Source organism: Scyliorhinus canicula, chromosome 15, assembly GCF_902713615.1.
Source record: "Scyliorhinus canicula chromosome 15, sScyCan1.1, whole genome shotgun sequence".
NCBI classification, from domain to species: domain Eukaryota; kingdom Metazoa; phylum Chordata; class Chondrichthyes; order Carcharhiniformes; family Scyliorhinidae; genus Scyliorhinus; species Scyliorhinus canicula.
In genome coordinates this window covers 60,847,240-60,870,186 of record NC_052160.1, presented here as the reverse complement: position 1 = coordinate 60,870,186, position 22,947 = coordinate 60,847,240, and the positions used below count along the sequence as shown (strand labels likewise).

The 22,947-nt window shown below is 49.7% G+C and overlaps 1 protein-coding gene across 1 annotated transcript in view; it reads right to left on the bottom strand.

Annotated features, from left to right (window-relative positions):
* Positions 1 to 20,100, bottom strand: part of LOC119978978 (putative sodium-coupled neutral amino acid transporter 10) — an 80,637-nt gene extending 60,537 nt beyond the window's left edge. Inside the window, exon 1 of the mRNA XM_038820940.1 lies at positions 19,878 to 20,100. Within this exon, the coding sequence (XP_038676868.1) occupies positions 19,878 to 19,967 (90 nt within the window). The 5' untranslated portion in view covers positions 19,968 to 20,100. The remainder of the gene's footprint in view (positions 1 to 19,877) is intronic.
* Between the last annotated feature and the right edge of the window lie 2,847 nt (positions 20,101 to 22,947).

The window sequence follows — 22,947 nt, the reverse complement described above, 5'->3', positions numbered from 1 at the left end:
CCCCTTCGTCCCTCCCAGAGACTATTCTGTCTAGGATCCCCATTGGCGGGAGGCGCGGGAAAGATGGGACCTGTCTACGAACAAAGTCCCGCAACTGTAGGTATCTAAAATCATTTCCCCTTACCAACCCAAATTTCTCCTCCAAGCTCCTCAAACTCGCGAAGCTCCCTTCCAGGAACATATCACCCACCCTTCCCGCCCCTGCTCGCCGCCATACTCGGAACCCCCCATCCATACTGCCGGGGGCAAACCGATGGTTGTCGCAGATTGGCGCCCAGACAGACGCCCCCATCTCCCCACATGCCTCCTCCACTGGCCCCATATCCGCAGGGTCGCCACCACTACCGGGCTGGTGGTGTACTTGGCCGGCGGGCAGCGGTACAGGAGCCGTGACCAGGGCTTCCAAACTGGAGCCCCTGCACGAAGCCGCCTCCACCCGCTCCCAAATAGACCCCGTACCCACCATCCACTTCCTTATCATAGCGATGTTGGCCGCCCAGTAATAATTGACCAGACTCGGCAACGCCAGCCCCCCCTCGCTGCGGTTCCTCTCCAACATCGCCTTCTTCACCCGCGGAGACTTTCCCGCCCAGACAAAGCTCATGATCAGCCCGTTAACTCTTTTGAAGAAGGACTGTGGGATAAAGATCGGGAGGCACTGAAAAATAAACAAAAATCGAGGGAGGATTGTCATCTTTACAGTCTGCACCCTCCCTGCCAGCGACAGCGGGAGTGCATCCCATCTCCGAAACTCTCCCTTCATTTGCTCCACCACCCTGGCCAAATTTAACTTATGCAGCCTGCCCCAGTCTCGTGCCACCTGGATTCCCAAATACCGGAAATTTTCCTCAACTAACCTAAACGGTAGCCCTCTCAATCTGTTCTCCTGGCCCCTTGCCTGTACCACAAACATTTCACTCTTGACCGTATTTAATTTGTATCCTGAGAACTGGCCGAACTCCCTCAGCATTCCCAGTATAGTTCCCATCCCGGCCACTGGGTCCGACACGTACAGGAGCAGGTCGTCTGCATAAAGAGAAACCCTGTGGTTCAACCCCGCCCCTCACCATCCCTTCCAACCCTCTGCGGCTCTCAGCGCAATCGCCAGCGGCTCTATGGCCAGCGCAAACAGCAGCGGGGAGAGCGGGCAGCCCTGCCTGGTCCCTCGGTACAACCTAAAGTACTCCGACACTTCTCTGTTGGTCCTGACGCTGGCCCTCGGGGCCTGATATAATAATTTGATCCAATCCACCAATCCCTCCCCGAACCCAAACCGTCCGAGCACCTCCCATAGGTATTCCCACTCCACCCGGTCAAAGGCCTTCTCGGCGTCCATAGCCACCACTACCTCCACCTCTCTACCCGCCGGGGGCATCATTATCACATTGAGCAATCTCCTCAGATTGGCCGCCAGCTGCCTACCTTTCACGAACCCCGTTTGATCCTCCCCAATCACCTCCGGTACACAGTCCTCCATTCTACCCGCCAGTACCTTTGCCAGGAGCTTGGCATCTACATTAATCAGGGAGATTGGCCTGTAGGACCCGCACACCTCCGGGTCTTTACCCCGCTTTAATATCAGAGATATGGTGGCTTGTGACATCGTCGGCGGCAGGGTCCCTCTGTCCCTTGCCTCATTGAAAACCCTCGCCAAGACCGGGCCCACCAGCTCCGAGAACTTCCTATAAAACTCTACTGGGTATCTATCCGGCCCCGGGGACTTCCCCGACTGCATGGCCTTTAGGCCCCCCAATACCTCCTCTACTCTAATCGGGGCCCCCAGCTCTTCCACTCACCCCCCCCCCCTCTGCCTCTCCCTGAGTAAAACCTCCCCCGGGGACTCCGCGTGCTCTTCATCTATCCGGCCCATTTCCCTGACCAATCTATCCATCTCTGCCCGGTCTGCCTTGGCTCTATGGGCCCCAATTGAAATCAGCTCCCCCCCCGCACTACTGCCTTTAGCGCCTCCCACACGGTCGCCGCTGAGACCTCCCCAGTGTCATTCACCTGCAGGTAATTTTTTATACATTTCCGAAGCCTCTCGCAGATCCCCTCCTCCGACAGCAGTCCCACATCTAGCCTCCATTGCGGGCGTTGATACCTCGCTCCCCCGAACTGCAGGTCCACCCAATGCGGGGCATGGTCTGAAATGGTAATTGCTGAGTATTCCGTGTTCTTTACCTCCCCCATACAGTCCCTGCTTAGCACAAAGAAATCTATCCTGGAATATACTTTGTGGACGTGCGAGTAAAACGAGTAGCCCCTTCCTGTTGGCTGTCCCTCTCTCCAGGGGTCCACTGCCCCCATTTGCTCCATAAACCCTTTCAGCTCCCTTGCCATTGCTGAGAGTCTACCCGTTCTGGGACACGACCGATCCAAAGTCGGCTCAAGGACCATGTTAAAGTCCCCTCCCATTATTAGCCTGCGAGAATCCAAGTCCGGGATCTTTCCCAGCACTCTTTTAATGAAGTCCACGTCATCCCAGTTCGGGGCATATATATTCACCAGCACCACTCTTCTCCCCTCCAGCCTGCCCCGTACCATCAGGTATCTGCCCCCCCTGTCTGCGGATATGCCCTCTGCCTCAAATTGCACGCGCTTGTTGATCATGATTGCCACCCCTCTGGACTTCGAGTCCAAGTCCGAGTGGAAGACCTGGCTAATCCAGCTCTTCCTTAGCCTGGTCTGGTCTGACACTTTCAGATGTGTCTCCTGCAATATAATTACGTCCGCCCTCAGGGCCCGCAAGTGCGCGAACACCCGCGCCCTCTTAACCGGCCCATTCAGTCCCTTGACGTTCCAGGTGATCAGCCTGGTCGGGGGGCACATCCCACCCCCCACACCCCGCCGGTCAGCCATAGCCTTTCTCGGGCCGGCCCCTGACCCGTGCGTCGCGCCCTTCCTGGCCCGCCCTATAGCTGCCTCCACCCTCGACCTCCTTTCCAGTGCCTATTTCAAGTCCCTCTCCCGTCAGCAGAACAACCCCCCCCTCCCCTAACCCCATCCCCCGATACCCCCACCCCTGCCATCTACTGGCTGTAGCTTCCCCCCCCCATCTGACTTCCTTGACTAGCCAATCTGCTAGCCCGGTGACTCAACACTCCGGCGCCTTCCTGTCTCATTCCCATTGTTTCCCCGCCCTCCTCCCCACCCACTGGGGCAAGCCGGCTCCAGTGTCTTCCGTGAGCTGCACAAAAAGCCCAAACAGAAAAAAAAAGGGAAAAAACATAGAAAAAAGAGAAAAAGCACATAAATGTCCATGAACAAAGGAAAGAGTCTCAAATGTTCCGCTTGGCCCCCTTGGCCCAGCAAACCGTTGAGCAGCAGTCCAGGCACATTCGGCGTTCCTTCCCACAGAAATCCTCGGGCCCTAATTCGCGTCCTTGGGGCCTCCTTTCGGGACCAGCCCCAGGTCCCTCACAAAATCCATCGCTTCTTCGGGCTCGGAAAAGTAGTGGTGTTGACCCTGGTGCGTGACCCATAGCCGAGCTGGGAACAGCAGACCAAACTTCACGTGCTTCTTGAACAGCACCTCCTTGACATTCTTAAAGGCTGCTCGCCGCCGAGCCACCTCCTGGCTTAGGTCCTGATAGATGCGGAGAACACTGTTATTCCACGTGCTGCTCCTAGCGCTCTTTGCCCACTGCAGCACCCGCTCCTTGTCCACGAACCTGTGGAACCTAATCACCATCGGGCGGGGGGGGTCCGCCCAGCCGCCCCTGCCTTGCCTGCACCCTGTGTGCCCCCTCCAGCTCCGGCGGTCGCGGAAAGGCTTCGGCCCCCATCAGCTGCTTCAGCAGGTCTGCTACAAACGCTGCAGCATCAGCTCCCTCCGCCCCCTCCGGGAGGCCGACCATCCTCAGATTGTTCCTGCGGACTCTATTCTCCAGCTCCTCCACTCTGTCCAGCAGTCTTCTCTGCCGCTCTTTCAGGCCGTCCACTTCTAGCGGTGCAACCGTTTGCGCATCCGCCTGCTCCTCCACCGCCTCTCCCAGCTCCTTAACTTTAACATCCTGGGCGTCCAGCCTTTGGTTCAGCTGATCCACCGCTTTCTGGATTGGGTCCAAGCTGTCCCGCTTCAGCGCTTCAAAACTGGACTTCATTACCTGGAGCATGTTATCCAGCGCCTGCTGGATTGCTGAGTCCGGGGTCCGTGTGTCCGCCATCTTAGGTCCCAGGTAATTTTCTTCCGGTCCTTGTCTCTGTCCCTTTTTCTCCTTCTTCTTCTGCCTTCTGGAATCCCGCTGTTCCATGTGCCGCAGCCCGCTCCTCAGCGCCTCCGCTGCCGCTTTCCTTCGCCCAGCTCCTTCAATTTTACCTCCTGGGCATCTGAAGTGGGTCCAAGCTGTCCCTCCTCAGCAACTCCGAACTTTTTTTTCCCTTTGTCCTGGAGGAAGGAAGGTCCGTGGGTCCGCCATCTTACCCTGCAGGTCAGCTTCCTCCTTCTCTCTCTCTCTCCTTCTTCCTCACCTGCTGGCCTCCCACACTTACATCATCTGCAGCCCGCTCTCCTCCTCTGTTCCAGGCAGCCTTTCTGCCGCCCCCGTGGTCCCGCTATCGCGGGGAAACAGCTGTTCCAGCCGGCCGGAGTGAGAGCCCACCGAATGTGCGGCTCACCCGGACATCGCCGCCACTGGACCATCCACGTACTTTCAATACTTCCATCGTAACATATTGCACAAGCCCGCTCCCCTCCCACCGGTACTACCCGCCATATTTTCCCTCCTACTCTACTCTACCCCACCCCCCCCCCCCCCCCCCCCCCACCCCCCCCCCCCCCCCAACCACCACCCCCTACTGACGCTCACTCTCCCGCAAAGAAGTCAATAAATGGTTGCCACCTCCGGGCGAACCCCTGCACAGATCCCATGTGTTTTTCTTTTAAATTAATAAATATTCTGTATTAATTGATCACAAAATGACTGGACTATTCCTCCCTGGTTTGCCTATCTTTTCTCACACTATATCAAATTGAAACTATACACCAATCAGAATCTGAGTTCCAAGTTACCCTTCTGGGATTTGGGATACCCTCATTTTAACATCAGTGGGGTTTTTAACTCACATTCTCACTCTCTAAAGGGCAAACACTCATTTTACTTAATCTTTTCCTTTTCAAAATCTGTAGGAGCTCTTGCTATCAATTTTTACATTCCGAGTTAGCTTCTCCTTATACCCTAATTTCTTCCTCCGAGTTAATCTTTTTAGTCATTCTCTACTGTTCTTTATATTCTGACCATTCATTAGACCTGCCACTCATCTGACCTGCCACTCATCTGTACATAGTTATGTGCTTTCTCCTGAAGTATGATGCTTTCCCTAACTTCTTCAGTTAACATGGACAGTAGGAATATATGGGCAGCACGGTAACATTGTGGATAGCACAATGGCTTCACAGCTCCAGGGTCCCAGGTTCGATTCCCGGGTGGGTCACTGTCTGTGTGGAGTCTGCACGTCCTCCCCCTGTGTGCGTGGGTTTCCTCCGGGTGCTCCAGTTTCCTCCCACAGTCCAAAGATGTGCAGGTTAGGTGGATTGGCCATGATAAATTGCCCTTAGTGTCCAAAATTGCCCTTAGTGTTGGGTGGGGTTACTGGGTTATTGGGATAGGGGGGAGGTGTTGACCTTGGATAGGGTGCTCTTTCCAAGAGCCGGTGCAGACTCGATGGGCCGAATGGCCTCCTTCTGCACTGTAAATTCTATGTAATTCTATGTAATATTTCTACTACGTATTACATAAGAACATAAGAACTAGGAGCAGGAGTAGGCCATCTGGCTCCTCGAGCCTGCTCCGCCATTCAATTAGATCATGGCTGATCTTTTGTGGACTCAGCTCCACTTTCCGGCCCGAACACCATAACCCTTAATCCCTTTATTCTTCAAAAAACTATCTATCTTTACCTTAAAAACATGTAATGAAGGAGCCTCAACTGCTTCACTGGGCAAGGAATTCCATAGATTCACAACCCTTTGGGTGAAGAAGTTCCTCCTAAACTCAGTCCTAAATCTATTTCCCCTTATTTTGAGGCTATGTCCCCTAGTTCTGCTGTCACCCGCCAGTGGAAACAACCTGCCCGCATCTATCCTATCTATTCCCTTCATAATTTTAAATATTTCTATAAGATCCCCCCTCATCCTTCTAAATTCCAACGAGTACAGTCCCAGTCTACTCAACCTCTCCTCATAATCCAGCCCCTTCAGCTCTGGGATTAACCTAGTGAATCTCCTCTGCACACCCTCCAGCGCCAGTACGTCCTTTCTCAGGTAAGGAGACCAAAACTGAACACAATACTCCAGGTGTGGCCGCACTAACACCTTATACAATTGCAACATAACCTCCCTAGTCTTAAACTCCATCCCTCTAGCAATGAAGGACAAAATTCCATTTGCCTTCTTAATCACCTGTTGCACTTGTAAACCAACCTTCTGTGACTCATGCACTAGCACACCCAAGTCTCTCTGACCAGCGATATGCTTTAATATTTTATCGTTTAAATAATAATCCCGTTTGCTGTTATTCCTACCAAAATGGATAACCTCACATTTGTCAACATTGTATTCCAACATTGGAATACAGGATGCCATTTCAGAATAGAATGGAATACAATGTTGACAAATGTGAGGTTGCATGTGACAAATGTTGACAAATCCAAAAATACAACATTGTATTCGCTAAAAATATCCGCTAAAAATTCTGCCACTGCTTCTCTAATGATCTGCCTCTTACCCTAGTAATCCAGATCACTTCAGCCAGCTCAACTTTCATATTCACATAGTTGTCCTTATTTAAGTTTAAAATGCTTGTCTCAGACCCATTCTTCTCCCTTTCAAATTGGATGTAAAATTCAATCATATCATGGTCCTTGCTAGCTAGGGGTGCCTTTACACTCTCTGCAACTGCACTGCCACATCTAACAGGAGATTAAGTTGCTCTCCTCCAAACCCGTGTGAAGTGGTATCAATGGCAGCCCGGATGTGACTGTGTGCGGCTGACTCTGAGATTCCACAGAGGTGGCCTGCGTTACCCTGGAAAGAGCTGATTGCATCAAAATTCAGAGCCGCAGTGAAAGCCAGTATCAGGGCCTGTGGATTGGCATAGTGCCTGACCTTGTTGCACCAGGGCACATTATGTAGGTTACCATTTCCCAGGTTAACCAGAGTTGGGTTCATAGAATCATAAAATCCCTACAAAAGGAGACCATTCGGCCCATAGAATCTACACTGACTCTCTCAAAGAGTACCCTACATAGGCCCAAATTCCCACCCTATCCCCATAACCTCGCCTATGGCCAATCCACCTAACCTGCACATCTTTGGACTGTGGGAGGAAAACCGGAGCACCCGAAAGAAACCTACATAGGCACGGGAAGAATGTGCAAAATCCACACAGTCACCCGAGGCTGAAATCGAACCCGGATCACTGGCGCTGTGAGGCAGCACTGCTTACTGTGTTGGTCTCACTTTAATTTGCAGTTTCCAGAGGCACCCGAGGCATTGGGACCTATCCCTTTGCATCGGAGACCTCGGGCAAGCGCCGTTCATTATTGTCTCCACAAATGGGGACCAGATGGAACAGCCCCTTGTCCGGGTCTCCCAGGGGATTGGGGGCTCCAGATGCATGCCCGTTGGCATTCTGACACTACTGGCACCACTGGGGAGCCTTGGCAGTGCCAGCCTGGCACCTTCAGCTGGGTGCCAGCCTGGCACAGCCGAGGTGCCCAGGTGGCACTGCCAGGGTATCAGGTTGGCACTACCAAGATTCCAAACTGGCATTTTTCACATGGCATTGATCGGGGCAGAGGTGCCATGAGTGGGTATTAGGGGTGTGGGGGGGAATGGGTCCCACTAATAGTGAGTTGGGGCTTTGGGTGGGGGAAATTGGGGGTTGCGCGGGGGCTCTAGAAATCAGGATGCCATTTAAAAATCCTGATCTCTCACTACACTGACGAGTTCCAGCAAGAGGATCTCCTCAGTGCAGAAAACGGGGTCTATGTGTGGCCTCGGCTGCATGTACCCCGTTGCGAGCGCCAGAAACACACAGCTAAATGTGCTCCATATGGGATTTTTTTCCCCATTTACTTAAATCATGCCCAGAAACCTTTCCGTTAGATCGCACCCAATGTCTCGAAAACTCTTCACTCTTCCATTTTACTCCAAATTATAACAGTCTTATAAATTTCTTACATGTAACAATTTCCTTACATTGTGACAGTAGCTATACTCCACAAGTCATTCATTATTTAGGAAGCGCTTTGCGATGTCCTGAGGTTCTGATAGGTGCTGCATTAATGCAACTTCTTGCATAATCATGAGGTGGATTTTATGGCGGCATCATTGTTCTCATCTGCTGGCTGCAGAGAGCTGATGGTTCTTTACTCAGAGAGTAGTAATGCCCTGCCTGCAACAGTAGTGGACTCGCCAACATTAAGGGCATTTAAATGGCCATTGGATAAACATATGGATGATAAGGGAATAGTGTAGATGGGCTTTAGAGTGGTTTCACATGTCTGCACAACATTGAGGGCCGAAGGGCCTGTACTGCACTATAATGTTCTATGTTCTATGATGAGAGACGCCCGTGGGCTCCTCCAGAAAGGCCCCCTGGAAATAAGTGTCACTCAGGAACTTTGATAGCTGTAGCAGGCCTCTCCTGGAATCAAGGACCTTGGGAGTAGAAGTCCCAGCTACAGAGAGCTGCTGGCCAATCAGAGGCCACCAGCTCTTTTAAATGGCAGCGCCACTTGGGAGGCAGTGGCTGCTGCTGGAATGACACCTCCTGGAGGTCCAGGGTTGAAGAGCGGTAAACAGGCCATATGTAAGTAATAGTGGGAGGGATTTCACAGGTTAGGGGTCAAGGGGAGTGGGCTCTCGGAGGGTTAGCAGCAAGGGATCATGGGTCGAGCCACTCCCTTCCCAACCCCCGTCCGAGATGACAAGTTGGCCGCAGTTTTACCTGTCATGCACACCACATGTTGACAGGCCTGCCGGCCGCTGAGTTAATGTCAGCGGTGATAAGATGAGGCCCTTAAGGACCCTTAATTGTCCATTTAATGGCCTCAATTGGTTGTGGGGCAGGAAGTCCAACCTCGGGCCTTCCCACCCCGACTTAGTTCTGACCAAGGCTGGATGAGGCACACCACCATCATGTCCAATGAAATGTCATTCCTGCTTCTGAAACATGCCCTGGGAGAGGTCATAAAATTGCATCCCGTGAGTGAATTGGAATCCGAGCAAATCTCTGCCTGTCACAGTTGGGTTGCTGGCTACTTTCTTCCTTCCCTCATTTCAGCCTTGGTGCTACCTTGCACTATGAACTTTGACCTCTAGTTTTCCCACTTGAGAAGGATCAGCTTGCGTGGCAGCACTCAGAGCAGCAGCCTCACCCGATCCAGACCTGGACACCCTGAAGCCAACCCAGTTGGAGAATTAGCACAGATGTTCATTCCAACGTCAGTTTTACCTCACCAAATACGTCAGTTGTCTCAACTTGGTTTCTGAACCAGTCGACTACTGTTCAAGATAATTTCCCCAAATTTGGGGATCTTTCACCGTGTGCAACAATAACAAAAAGTTTCACAGGTGGAGCATAACAAGTATCTTCAATGTGGCAGGGCGAGTTAGACTAGTTGTAAACTGAACATTCCAGTCTGACTCTTTGAAGCTAATCCAGTACAATGGCTGTGCTTAAATGCTACTTCAATTAAGATCTCTCATGAATAAAGACACCTGTATACTACAAACACAACGCCCATGTCATCATAGAATCTGTACAGTGCAGAAGGAGGCCATTTTGCCTCCTTGAGTCTGTACTGACCCTCTGAAAGAGCACCCCACCCAGGCCCACTCCCCCATTACCCTACCTAACCTCTTAGATACCAAGGGACAATTTAGAATATCCAATCCCCCAAACCTGCACATAAGTTCATGAGATATCGGAGCAGAATTAGAGCATTTGGCCCATCGTGTCTGCTTCGCCATTCGATCATGGCTGATCTCAGGGCGGCACTGTGGCGCAGCGGCTAGCACTGCCGCTCCATGGAACTGATGGCCACGACTCGATCCCAGCTCCGGGCCACTGTCTGTTTGGAGCCCGCATACACTCCCCGTATCTGCGTGGGTCTCACCCCCAAAACCCCAAAAATGTGCAGTGTAGGTGGATTGGCCACGCTAAATTGCCCCTTAATTTAAAAAAAATCTAGGCTGATCGCACCTGGCCTCAACTCCACCACCCTGCCCGTTCTCCATAACCCTTCAACTCATTACCAATTAAGAGTCCGTCTAACACCTCCTTAAATTTACTCACTGTCCCAGCATCCACCGCACTTTGGGGTAGCAAATTCCACAGATTCACAACCCTTTGGGAGAAATAGTTTCTCCTCCAATCTGTTTTAAATTTGCTACCTCTAATGTTAAGGCTAGAATGCCCTGTAATATGTTATCCATACCTTTTATCATCTTGTTGTTATTATTATTATCTCAATTTGATCTCCTCTCATTCTTCTAAACTCTGGAGAGTATAGGCCTAAACTGCTCCATCTCTCTTCATAGTGCCAAACCCCTCAGGCGGGATTATGCCGTAATCGGCAGGGCGGGTAACCCCAGCGGGAAGGAGTGGCATGAACCACTCCGGCGTCGGGCCGCCCCAAAGTTGCGGAATCCTCCGCACCTTCAGGGGCTAGGCCGGCTCCGGAGTGGTTTGCGCCATGCCGGCTGGTGGGGAAGGGGCTTGGCGCCATGCCAACCTGAGCCGAAGGGCCTCCAGAGGCCGGCGCGAGTTGGCGCATGCGCGGGAGTGCCAGCGTGTTCTGGAGTCATCCCAGCACATTCGCAGAGGGCTTCGTCTCCGCACCGGCCATGGCGGACTGCTACAGCCGCCGGTGCGGAAGGATAGAGTGCCCCCACGTGGGCCCCGATCGCGGGCCAGGCCACCGTTGGGGCAACCCCCGGGGCCAGATCCCCTCCGCACCCACCGAGAACCCTGGAGGCCGCCTGCGCCGCCAGGTCCCACCGGTAAGGACCTACTCTAATTTACGCTGGCAGGACCTGCAAAAACGTTCGGCCACTCGGCCCATCACGGGCTGGAGAATTCGGCAGCCGGCGGGTGCGGGATGTACGCCGCCGCCCCCTGGCGATTCTCCGACCCGGCGGGGGGGGACAAAGAATCCCGCCCCTCATCTCTGGAATCAACTAGTGAACCTCCTCTGAACTGCCTCCAATGCCACTACATCTTTCCTCAGATAAGGGGATCAAAACTGTGCACAACACTTCAGGCGTGGTTTCACCAATGCCTTGGACTGTGGGAGGAAATCGGAGCAGCCGGAGGAAAACCCACGCAGTCAAGGAGGGGGAAAGTGCAAACTCCACATAGACAATCACTCAAGGTCGGAAGTGAACCCAGGTCCCTGGAGTTGTGAGGCAGCAGTGCTAACATGTGACACAATGCCGCCCTAATTTTGACCCTGATCATTCGGGTAGCTTGTGGCAATTCCCGCTCACGACAACACTTAGAAACCTTTCTGGGGAATCGCGTCCCATGTTTCATATTCTTGTGGTTTCCATAAAATCCTGTTATTTCAGGATTCAGACGATAAAACATGGGGCGCGATTCTCCGGAAAGATTTCTAAGTGTTATAGTGAGCTACAATTGCCACAAGCTTCCCGACGCTCGGCCCAGCGAGGCCGGCAACGCTACGTTAATTGGTCCATTTAACGAGGCCTCACAGGCTTCTCGCCGCAAATGAAGGCTCGCTAGCTGATTCGCCGGCACCACACTTGCCATCTCCCCCTAACAAAGTCAAGCAGCACTTGCTCAGCCATGAGGGCAGCAACGTCTCGTTTCCCACCTCTCTCAATTTACACCCATTCAAATAATAATCTGCCTTCCTATTTTTGCTACGAAAGCGAATAGCCTCACATTTATCCACGTTATGTTACATCTGCCAGCATATTCCCACTCACTCAGCCTGTCCAAATCACGCTGAAGCATCTCTGCATCCTCCTCAAAGCTCACCTTCCACCCAACCTTGTATCAGCTGCAAATTTGGAGACAATACACTTACTTCCCTCGTCCAATTCATTAATATATAATGTGAACAGCTGGGGTCCCAGCACTGATCGCTGTGACCCCCAACTCGGCACTGCCTGCCAATCAGAAAAAGGCCCATTTATTCCACCTCTTTGCTTCCAATCTGCTGACCAGCTTTCTAGCCATCTCAAGACGCCACCCACAATTCCATGCACTTTAACTTTACATAGTAATCTGCTTTGTGAGACCTTGTCGAAGGCCTGCTGAAAGTCTAAATAAAGTGAAGAAGTGAAGTGGGAAGGGCCTGGCATACTGTGTCTGGTTGGGGGAGGGGTGGTTGTGGAAGGGGGGAGCGATGATGGGAACTATCAGTCTAAAGGACATTGTCAGTACTGTGAAAATGTGTGTGCACCTCAGGGTGTTCTCTGACAGAATTGTTCCAGGTCTTTGAGCTCCCCCACAGCACTTTGATTATCTTTGCTGAGAGTGAGCTTGGACAATGTCCTTTATGATGCATAGAAGGGAGGGTCAACTGAGCCCGCAGGTTCAGCCATGCTCCACCGAGTGGTGAGTACAACACTGGACACGAAGATGAACATTTAGTAAAGAGTGGGGGAAAAAAACATTGTTTCTTCCTCAATAAAGGAAATATATCCCTAACCCCCTTTTAACCATCAATATGTGCCAACCATGACATGTACCATTACGTTTAGCTCTCGGATTAAGCTAGTTTCAACAATTAATGATGATGTATACATGAACAAAGTAAAACCAAGGTATTGTGACTTATTTACTAGTGAAATCTAAATTTGAAAAAACATTGATGCCACCTTTGTGTTCTTAATAAGTCTTATGTTAATGGCAACGAAGTTGGACAGGTAAGTTCTCGCCTTCATACAGAGGCTCTTTTAGAGCCTGCCCTTCGCTGAACCACTGCAAGCTGACAGTGGCTTTCATCAGTGAAAAGCTTCCCTCTTTGCAGAATGGCATCTTTCTCCTATGCACACTGCCAGAATGTTACATTTCAATTGTCGTCATGTACGGGGCAAAGCAAGAGAGTGGAAATGACACGCACTTCCTATTCCATCGCTAGAGACAGCAGCCAGTGATAAGATCCCACCCTAAGATTTAAAGCCCACATCTATCATCAACAGTGTTTGCCCAACTTAACTCCACAACATTATCCACCTCTGTCCCACTGTCAGCTCTTCTACCAACTTAGCCATATTCTTGCAGGCATCAGACTTGTCTACCCATAAACCGTCCTCATTGTTTCCCGTCCTCCACCATCCATAAACACCAACTTGTCCAAATCTCCTGCCATTTGTATCCTGCTCTGCACCATGTTTGTTTCATCCACAATCCCTATCACCATTCGCTAATGTATAAAATATAAAATCCATGCTCTGAATGAGAAATCTCTCTCTGGCTTTGCTGCACTCTGTCTGTATACTCTGTTCTGCTGCTGAAGCTGCTCCAAAATACTCTGGTCCCCCAAAGCTCACCTGAGACATTGACAGGGATTGAAAGTTTGAGGCAATGGCAAGGGTACAGTGTTTGCAGTGAGCATTGTCCTCCTTAAGCACAATGAAGTGTGAATGTGACGTGTTCAATTATTGATCTTAGAGCACGTTGGTGTTCACAGTGCCAAAGGGAAAACAGGACAGTTGTCAATGTGCTATCTTCCCTGCTTTTGTAAGGGTCATGGAACTTTTTTCTGACACTGAAATGTGCTGTTTGAGTTGGGAGACGTTCCAGCTAGTGTCACTGCCTCCTTTCTGTACATCATATATGGAGCACATTTCTGAAGCTTATTCTTATGGATGTCTCATTTCATTCAAGAGTAGCTTTAAAATTGTGTGATAAAAGCAAATTACCACGCATGCTGGAATCTGAAACAAAAACAGAAAATACTGGACAATCTGAGCAGGTCTGGCAGCATCTATGAAGAGAAAAGGGGGCTAAAAGGGGGCGTTTCAAGTCTGGATGACTATCCGCTTTGACAAAGAGTCATCCAGACTCAAAATGTTAGCCTCCTTTTCTCTTCACAGATGCTGTCAGACCTGCTGAGATTGTCCAGTATTTTCTGTTTTTGTGTAAAATTGTGTGCTTTGTGAATTAGGTCATTTTTCAGTTCCTAAAGAATAAGGTAAGAAGTCTTACAACACCAGGTTAAAGTCCAACATGTTTGTTTCAAACACAAGGGGTGGAATTCTCCGCAAGGCCCGACGCCGTTGTGAAACCCGGAGAGGTTCACGACGGCGTCGGACGTCGCGCCTTGCCCCCTATTTCCCCCCCCCCCCCGGGGGGCTAGGAGAGCCGTGCCGTAAATCTCGGCCGCCGGGCCTTGTCGCTGGCGTCAAGGCCCGGCGCGCCAAGAATGACGTGGCCAGCGCGCCTAATAACGTCAGCTGCGCATGCGCAGGTTAGCCGGCGCCAACCCGCGCATGCACGGTTGCCGTCTTCCCCTCCGCTGCCCCACAAGACGTGGCGGCTTGATCTTGCGGGGCGGCGGAGGGGAAAGAGTGCGTCCCTTTGAGACGCCGGCCCGACGATCGGTGTGCACCGATCGCGGGCCAGTCCCCTCCCGAGCACGGTCGTGGTGCTCACTCCCCTCTCCGCCCCCCACAAGCCACAAACCAGGTATTGCCGCCACGTTCACGCCAACAGCGACCAGGTGTGGTTGCCGCTGGCGTGAACCATTCGGGAACGGCAGGCCGCTCGGCCCATCCGGATTGGAGAATTGCGGGCTGCCGTGAAAAACGGCGGCCCACAATTCTCCGAGCGGCATGTCCCAAAACGCAACACGCCATTTTGGGGGGGGGGGGGGTGGGAGAATCGCGGGGGGTGCCAGAGCGGCCCTCCCGTGATTCCCCCACCCGGCGTGGGAGCGGAGAATTGCGCCCAAGCTTTCGGAGCACAGGTGACCTGAGGAAGGAGCAGTGCTCCGAAAGCTAGTGTTTGAAACAAACATGTTGGACTTTAACCTGGTGTTGTAAGACTTCTTACTGTGCTCACCCCAGTCCAACGCCGGCATCTCCACATCATAAAGAATATGGGATTGCCCTTGGGAGTGGAGTCTTTGCTGAACATGGGGAAATTGAATCTGAATCACAATGGGCAGTTAGTTAAATAAAACAAAGTCTGAGAGTACATCAGAATTGCACCAGAGAATACAGAGTAAACCAGCAGTATTTGTAAATCCTTCATCCCTCGATCATATTCTTGCTGGACCAACTTGCCCCCTTTGCTCCTTCAATACTGGATTACTGCCCTTTTCCTGTTCCCTCCACTTCACCACCTAAGGTAAGTTTTTCAGTCAATATACGCCATCCCTCCTTTGATGTTTTTGTGCATAGCAACTCTGCCTTACTGCCTCCCAACCTCCAATGGCCTGCTTAAAACCAATCTCTTTAACTTTACTTTCAATCCCCTCTCTATATCCGTTCCACTCGATCAGCAACATCCCCTCATCCTTCCCTTCCTGCATGAAGGATGCTATAGAAATGAATGTTGTTCATGCTATCAGTAAGCTACATGCATCTAAATGCGAAAAGCTCAATAAATCCTAATAATGAATAACAGTTTTCCGAAATTAGCCTTTTACTTTAGATCCTTGGACTCTTTGGTTTAGTTGCGAAATGTGTAAATGGGAGAAACACTTGTCTGTTTTTTAAAATATCATCTGCGTTTTAAAGTGGTGACGTTCCAAAATGTTTAATTGGCTTCTGTTTGTTGCCACAGCATTGATATATTTATGACTTCACGTGGTAATGCCCCTGATACATTTTCTTTGGATAGAATGTGCCGTGGAAAGTATGACTCTGGAAGGAATGAGACTATTTCCTTTCCACATTATTGAGAGGTGACCGGCGAAAAATCCAGGTTCTCTCTGACTAACTGTCCGAGCAGTGCTTTTTTATTTCTCTCTGTAACCCATCTTTTAAAATTGTGTGAAAGCATGTTAATTGCAGATCTCTTCGAGTGAGTGTCACAGAACGTGACAAAAGTCAGTATGCCCATATTCTTAGATGTAAATTTGGGCCACCTTTTCATCCAACTTCGCTGGGCTGGCCACATGCTTAGAACGTCAGAGTCCTGACTGCCAAAGCAAATCTTCTCTGCCCAGCTCAAGGAAGATTTCCGAACAAGAGGAGGACATAGGAAACCCTTCAAAAGACACCCTGAAGGCTTACCCCAAGAAATGCAACATAGATGTCAACGCCTGGGAGACCCTTGCTCAGAGGAGGCCTACTTGGAGGAACCTCGTGATTGAAGGGACACAATTCTTCGAGGACACCCGGTGGCAAGAGGAGGCCCGGAAAAGAAGCCTGAGAAAGGAACGCCAGCGATCTTAAGTCCAAAGACCGAAACCACTGCCAATTGAGTGACTGAAGCGGCTCTCGGATCAGGCTAATCAGCCACGCAAGAACCCACAGAACCAGTGATCAGTGGCACGGAGTTCTAAGGTGGACAATCAGACTCATTGGTGAGTGATCGCTGAAGAAAGTCTCACTGCGTGTGCCCTGTTAGTGAAACATTTCTGTGCACCCTCTAAACTCAAAAAAGACCTATCGGTTGTAACTTACTGGAGGTGGAAGCAAAGCAAGGTCTTCAACATAAGGTGAAATGCCATTTATTTTACAATGCCTACAGGGCTTACTTGAGAGTAGGATTACTGGATTCACTCAAACCTCAATGCCATCAGCCTGAAATAGCAAGTATTTTAAACAACTGCTTAGGACTGTATAATATTTAAAACTCAGAAACAAGCCATTCAGCCTAAATGGTTTATGCCACTGCTTACCTTCCACACAAACCTCTTATCACCCTACTTCACCTAACACCATCAACATGGTCTCCTTTTGCTTTCTGCCTCTTGTGCTATCCTGGCTTCTCATTAAATACAACTATTTGCCTCAACGACTCCCTATGGCAGCGAGTTCTACATTTTTGCCATTCTCTGGATAAAGACGTTTCTCCTGAATTCCCAAATAGGTTTTTTAGTGACTATCTTACATTCATGATCCCTAGTTCTGATCTCAGCTGCAAGTGGAAACATCCACTCTGTCAAACCCTTTCATCATCTGAAAGGACCTCCATCCGAACATTTCTTTTCTCAATGAAAAGACCCAACCTGTTCAATTTTACCTGACAAGTGTAACGATCTCACTTGTGACATAACTCTGATAATTTTCTTTTCACCTTCTGCAGGGCCTCGATATTTTTTTATAATACACAAATCAGAATTGTTAATTGCACTCTAAGTGTGATCTAAATATAATTCCATACAAATTAACATAATATATCAGCTTTTTGATTGCATCGCTCTAGAAATTAACCCCCAATGATTTGTTTCCTTTTACGTGAACCAAGAATATGCTGCTTCATTGGCGACAGAGCGAAATGCTCCAGGAATAACTAGCTATGGAAACAGGCGGAAAGTCTGTCTTAGTGCATCGCTAGATGTGGGAAGAGAATTGGAATTAGGAATGCTACCTGCCACTTACCTATATTGAAATCCATTCAAAAATTGAACGCCCATTCTAGCTGTTCATTAATGCTTTCCTGTATTTTGTTAATCTTACCATACCAAGGCCCACTTTACTCTCTTGGTGAGCTGTAAATGATCTCAAAGAAGGCACCTTGTCCAAGAATGATACCTCAATAAACACCAGCAACTAAAAATTCCCGCCCGAGGTCAATGGACCTTTACATGGTTCGTGTTCCGCCCATGGCAATCTTGCGGTGGGCGGAGTGGAATAATCCAGCCTCAGTTATTCATCTGATGGCTGTTGTTGTGCAGGTAAAATTTACATACACCAAACAGTCTCCGTTTCAACAATACTTTGTTGGCTGTAGAGCACGACACAAATTATTTACTTGAACAATAAGCAACTTGTTTTTAGTCTACAGCGTAATTATTCAAAGAGCATGGTGCGCCTTGGCGTATTGTTGATGTAAACAATTTGAATATTGGAATACAAATTAAAATTACAACTTTAGTAACTCAGAGGAAGCTGGCGATAAATGAACATAGTTTTATTTAGCTATTTGCAAAGTTCTGCTTAAGACATCATGGGCGGGAATCTCCCGTACCTGGCGGGGTGGAGGGGTCCCGGCGGGATGGAGTGGCATGAACCACTCTGGCGTCGGGCCGCCCCAAACGTGCGGAATCCTCCACACCTTCAGGGGCTAGGCCCGCCCCGGAGTGGTTGGTGCCCCGCCAACCAGCGCCGAAGGGACTCTGCCGGCCGGCGCAGGTCCGCGCATGCGCGGGAGCATCAGCGGCTGCTGACGTCATCCCCACACATGCGCAGGGGGGGGTTTCACCTATGCGTCGGCCATCGGAGGCTTACACAGCCGGCGCGTAGGAAACGAGTGCCCCCACGGTACAGGCCTGCCCGCGGAGCGGTGGGCCCAGATCACAGGCCAGGCCACCCTGGGGGCACTCCCCTGGGCCAGATCGCCCCGCACCTCCCCCAGGGCCCCGGAGCCCGCCCACGCTGCCAGGTCCCGCCGGTAAGGGACCTAGTCCAATCTACACCGGCAGGACCTGCATAGAACGAGGGGAACTTCGGCCCATCACGGGCCGGAGAATCGCCGGGGGGGCCGTTGCGAGCGGCCGCCGACCGGCGCGGCGCGATTCCTGCCCCTGCCAATTCTCCAGCGCCGGTGGCGGGATTCACGCCGCCCCCCAGGTGATTCTCTGACCCGGCGGGGGGTCGGAGAATCCCGCCCAATATCACGCCAGTACAGTCCTTGCTGGGAGAAATAACCACACCAGACACTACTTTGGGCCGGCTTTTATCTTAGTTCATAACAAGCTTCAGGTGGGGGACCTCCACCCCCTACCCAGGAAGCTCGTACTCCACGAGTCCCACAAAGAGATCAATTATGGTTTCCCCTTGGTCCTCGTGGGGGTTATGACAACATCTGGTGACGATACCAAATTTGGGGCAGGAACAATCAGCGAAGGTTGACACTATCAATCTAGTTTAAAATCTCATCTGAAGCACGACATCTACCAACGATGCACACTCCATCAGTACAGCACTGCCTTGTCAGTCTAGAAAATGGGCAGGCTGGGCCCTGAAGCTAGTTGTTTATTAGCTTAGAGGCAGGGTGGCTATTGAGTTAAGGACGGAACTTATAAAACGCAGGTAAATTACATTCAATCATCCCTCTGATTTAAGTTCGAGGAAATAGGCCATTCAGCCCATCAAGCATATTGTGTGGCCAACAGTTCTGTCACGGTCTTAGTTCATTAAAGAACCAAACCAGTTTCTGACAGGCAGGGGTCTCCTCAACTGATTTGATGTACAGGAATAAACCATCAGTTGCTGAAGTTTCCTGGAGAATTGACTAGTTTATTTGCTGATGGTCTACGTTCTCTTATTCTCACATTCATATGCGAATCGCGAACCTCCCTGATTATTTCAATTCATATCATGCTCATTTGAAGTTGGAAAGCATCAGAACATTGTGTGTACAAAATGGTCACTCTGGATTGATGGAAAATATGACGAATAAAGTGCCAAAAATTCACACTGCTCTGAAAGATCTTATGCGTGATTTACAGAAAACCCAACTCTCAAAAACCAACTTCTGAAATTGCAGCTACAACCAGGTTTAACTAAAATTCCAGCCAGCAAGAATCAACAGAGGAAGAAGGAAAATGGACAAAAGATGTTAAGTAAATGAGTTAGGTAAACTTGCAGTCAAGATGTGAATTTAATTTAAACTCCCCCCTGACCGTAGAGGTGAACAGATATTGCTCCCAGCTCTCCTGACGGGAGTTAATCATCCTGTCAGATCTTATTTGAATCAAGGTTGAATCTGAATAGTAATTACCTGTTGAAAGCAGAATGGTAGTGCTAGCAGAGATACTCCAACAAAGCTGTTCACGACTTTGATCGTCAAACACAGCTCCTTCATATTCATTCCCCTGTGCTCTTTTCAACAGTAATACTTTGAAAAATAACCAGGTAGCAACTGTTCCACTGCTTAAAGGAAGATCAAATGTCCTTTCCATGACATTGCTCAGGACTCCTCACAGATAGACATTGTTTCCTGGTTGTTTAAATGTGTGCGTTGAACTCCTCCCCAATTCTTGTGGTTTATAAACAACCCTAGAGAAAGAAATATATGCAGTGAAGGGTTGGTTGGCTTCTGACTCACACTATCCAGAACCTGTATATGGTAGCACCCAATTATTACGAACGACCCCAGGGTATTTTCCTCCACTACGAGAAGGAAAGACTTCTATGTTTATGGCAATTTTCCACACTTGAAGACATCTCAAGGCATCTTACAGGCAGTGAAGTACTTTTGAAGTGTCACTGTTGTAATGTAGGAAACATGGCAACCAATTTGTGCACAGCAAACTCCCACAAACAGCAATGGTATAACGACCAGATCATTTGCAGATTATAACAGTCACTACATTTTAAAAGTACTTTGCTGTCTGTAAAGTGCTTTGAGATGTCCTGAAGTTTGGAAAAATTGTTAAAAGAACAGAAGTATTTCTTTCTGGTAGTGGAGGCAAAAATCCTGGGGCCCTGAAAAAATAATTGAATGCTGCAATGGTACAGGATCTAATGTTGGCTGAGGGATAAATTTTCGACAGGGCCTGCGGGGAGGACTCCATTGCTCTTTTTTCAAATTCCATTTATGGGGTGTGAGCGTTGCTGGTTAGGCCATCATTTAATGTCCATCCCTAGGGGATGGGCAATGAATCCTGTCCTAACCAGCGATGCTCATCCTGTAAATGAATTTAAAATTAGCGCCATTGGATCTTTTACAGGCAGCATGGTAGCACAGTGGTTAGCACTGTTGCTTCCGTGTTCCAGGGACCCGGGTTCGATTCCCGGCTTGGGTCACTGCTTGTGCGGAGTCTGCACGTTCTCCCCATGTCTGCGTGGGTTTCCTCCGGGTGCTCCGGTTTCCTGCCACAAGTCCTGAAAGACGTGCTTGTCAGGTGAATTAAACATTCTGAATTCTCCCTCACTGTACTCGAACAGGCTCCGGGCGAAAGGGGGATTTTCACAGTAACTTCATTGCAGTGTTATGTAAGCCTACTTGTGACGCTAATAAAGATTAATATTATTATTATTTCTCTCCACCTAAAAAGCAGAGAAGACTTGGGTTAACGTCTCATCCAAAATGTGGCACTTCCGGCAGATCTGCATTCCTTTAGCACTGCACTGGAGTGTCAGACTAGATTATGAGCACAACCTTCTGAATCAGTCCACTCAGTCATGGCTGAAACTGCAGAATAAGTGAGGTGCAAGGAATCAGATGCAGGGTAGAGAGGGTAAGGATGGAAGATAGGCTGAAAAGAGCAACGAGGATGAAAGGAAGAGCGGCTGGAGGGAAAGGGTGAGGATGGGGGAGAAAGGAATGGGAGAGGAGAGAGAGTGAATGGGAAGAAAATAAATTCTGAACAATGAACAGGAAAGGGAGGAGAGAGGAGGGGTGAGACAAGGGCTAGGATGGAGAATGGGAGAGGGAAATGGTAATAAATTAATTTGCCTCATTTGGGTGGGGAAAATCAGCAGAATGTGGATGTTCCCTCCATTTGGCAAGGCCTTCCATAATTGGATAGTGGGGGAAAAGTTGCAGTCTCCTCGGTTGCTGAACAGGGTTCCCTCCCTTGCTTCCTGAGAGCTTAACTGGAATTCTCCGGACATTGCGATTCACTGTTCCCGCCAGCAGCGCACGCCCACCAGCGGGTTTCCTGGCGGTGTGTGGGAGGGGCTTCAATGGAAAATCCCATTGACAAGTGGTAGAAGTAGTGAATCCCACCACCAGGGAATGGTGCCCCACCGAGGAACATGCAGTTGGGGGAGTGGAGAATCCTGCCCATATAGCAGAAACTCGGATTAATGGTTGAGTCAGTAATCTGGGATGGTGAGTGCCATTTAAAATAGCTTTGTTTACCCATTTCTATCAGTTTCATGTCAAAGCTCTACTGTTCTTATTCAAACTGTCCTCTGCTTATTTGTTTTTCAACGGCTTCGTATTTTGATTAGTTGCCTTTTCTTTCAAAACATTTTACTCATGCGTGAGGTACTTATAGCATTTCTGCTCCAGGTAGTCCTGTCTATTGTGTTGTGCTCACAGCGCCACCTGGAGTGCAAAATCTCTGGAATGTTTGAGAGGAAATGTTTTTTCATACACCTATCTGCCCACTTGTTACAGTTGTAATGTTGCAAATGCTTGCCATTGTCACTATGTGAAATTGCTTCTTTGGACAAGTCCGCTTATCACACAAACATTGATGCCCAGAATATTCTGTCAATGAATCCTTGCTCCTCCACGGGGTTCCATATTGAAAACCTTTGCTGGTGGAAATCAATTAGAAATCACGGGCAGCACGGTGGTGCAGTGGTTAGCACTGCTGCCTCACGGTTCGATCCCGGCTCTGGGTCACTGTCCATGTGGAGTTTGCACATTCTCCCCGTGTTTGCCTGGGTTTCGCCCCCACAACCCAAAGATGTGCAGGGTAGGTGGATTGGCCACGCTAAATTGGCCCTTAATTGGAAAAATGAATTGTGTACTCTAAATTTATTTTTAAAAATTAGAAATCACTGACTTGGTGTGAATACCCACTTTTTACACCACTGTTTCCACGATAGAAACTTGTTGAATGAGCCAACACCTCTGTCTTGGGCAGCATGGTGTCACAGTGGTTAGCACTACTGCCTCATGGCGCCGAGGACCTGGGTTTGATCCCGGCCCTGGGTCATTGTCAGCGTGGAGTTTGCATATTCTCCCCATGTTTGCGTGGGTCTCCCCCCAACAACCGAAAGATGTGCAGGGTAGGTGGATTGGCTACACTAAATTGCACCTCAATTGGAATTTATTTGGAAAAATTTAACTCCTCTGTCTTGCCTTATCGAAGATCAATTAACTCAGTACA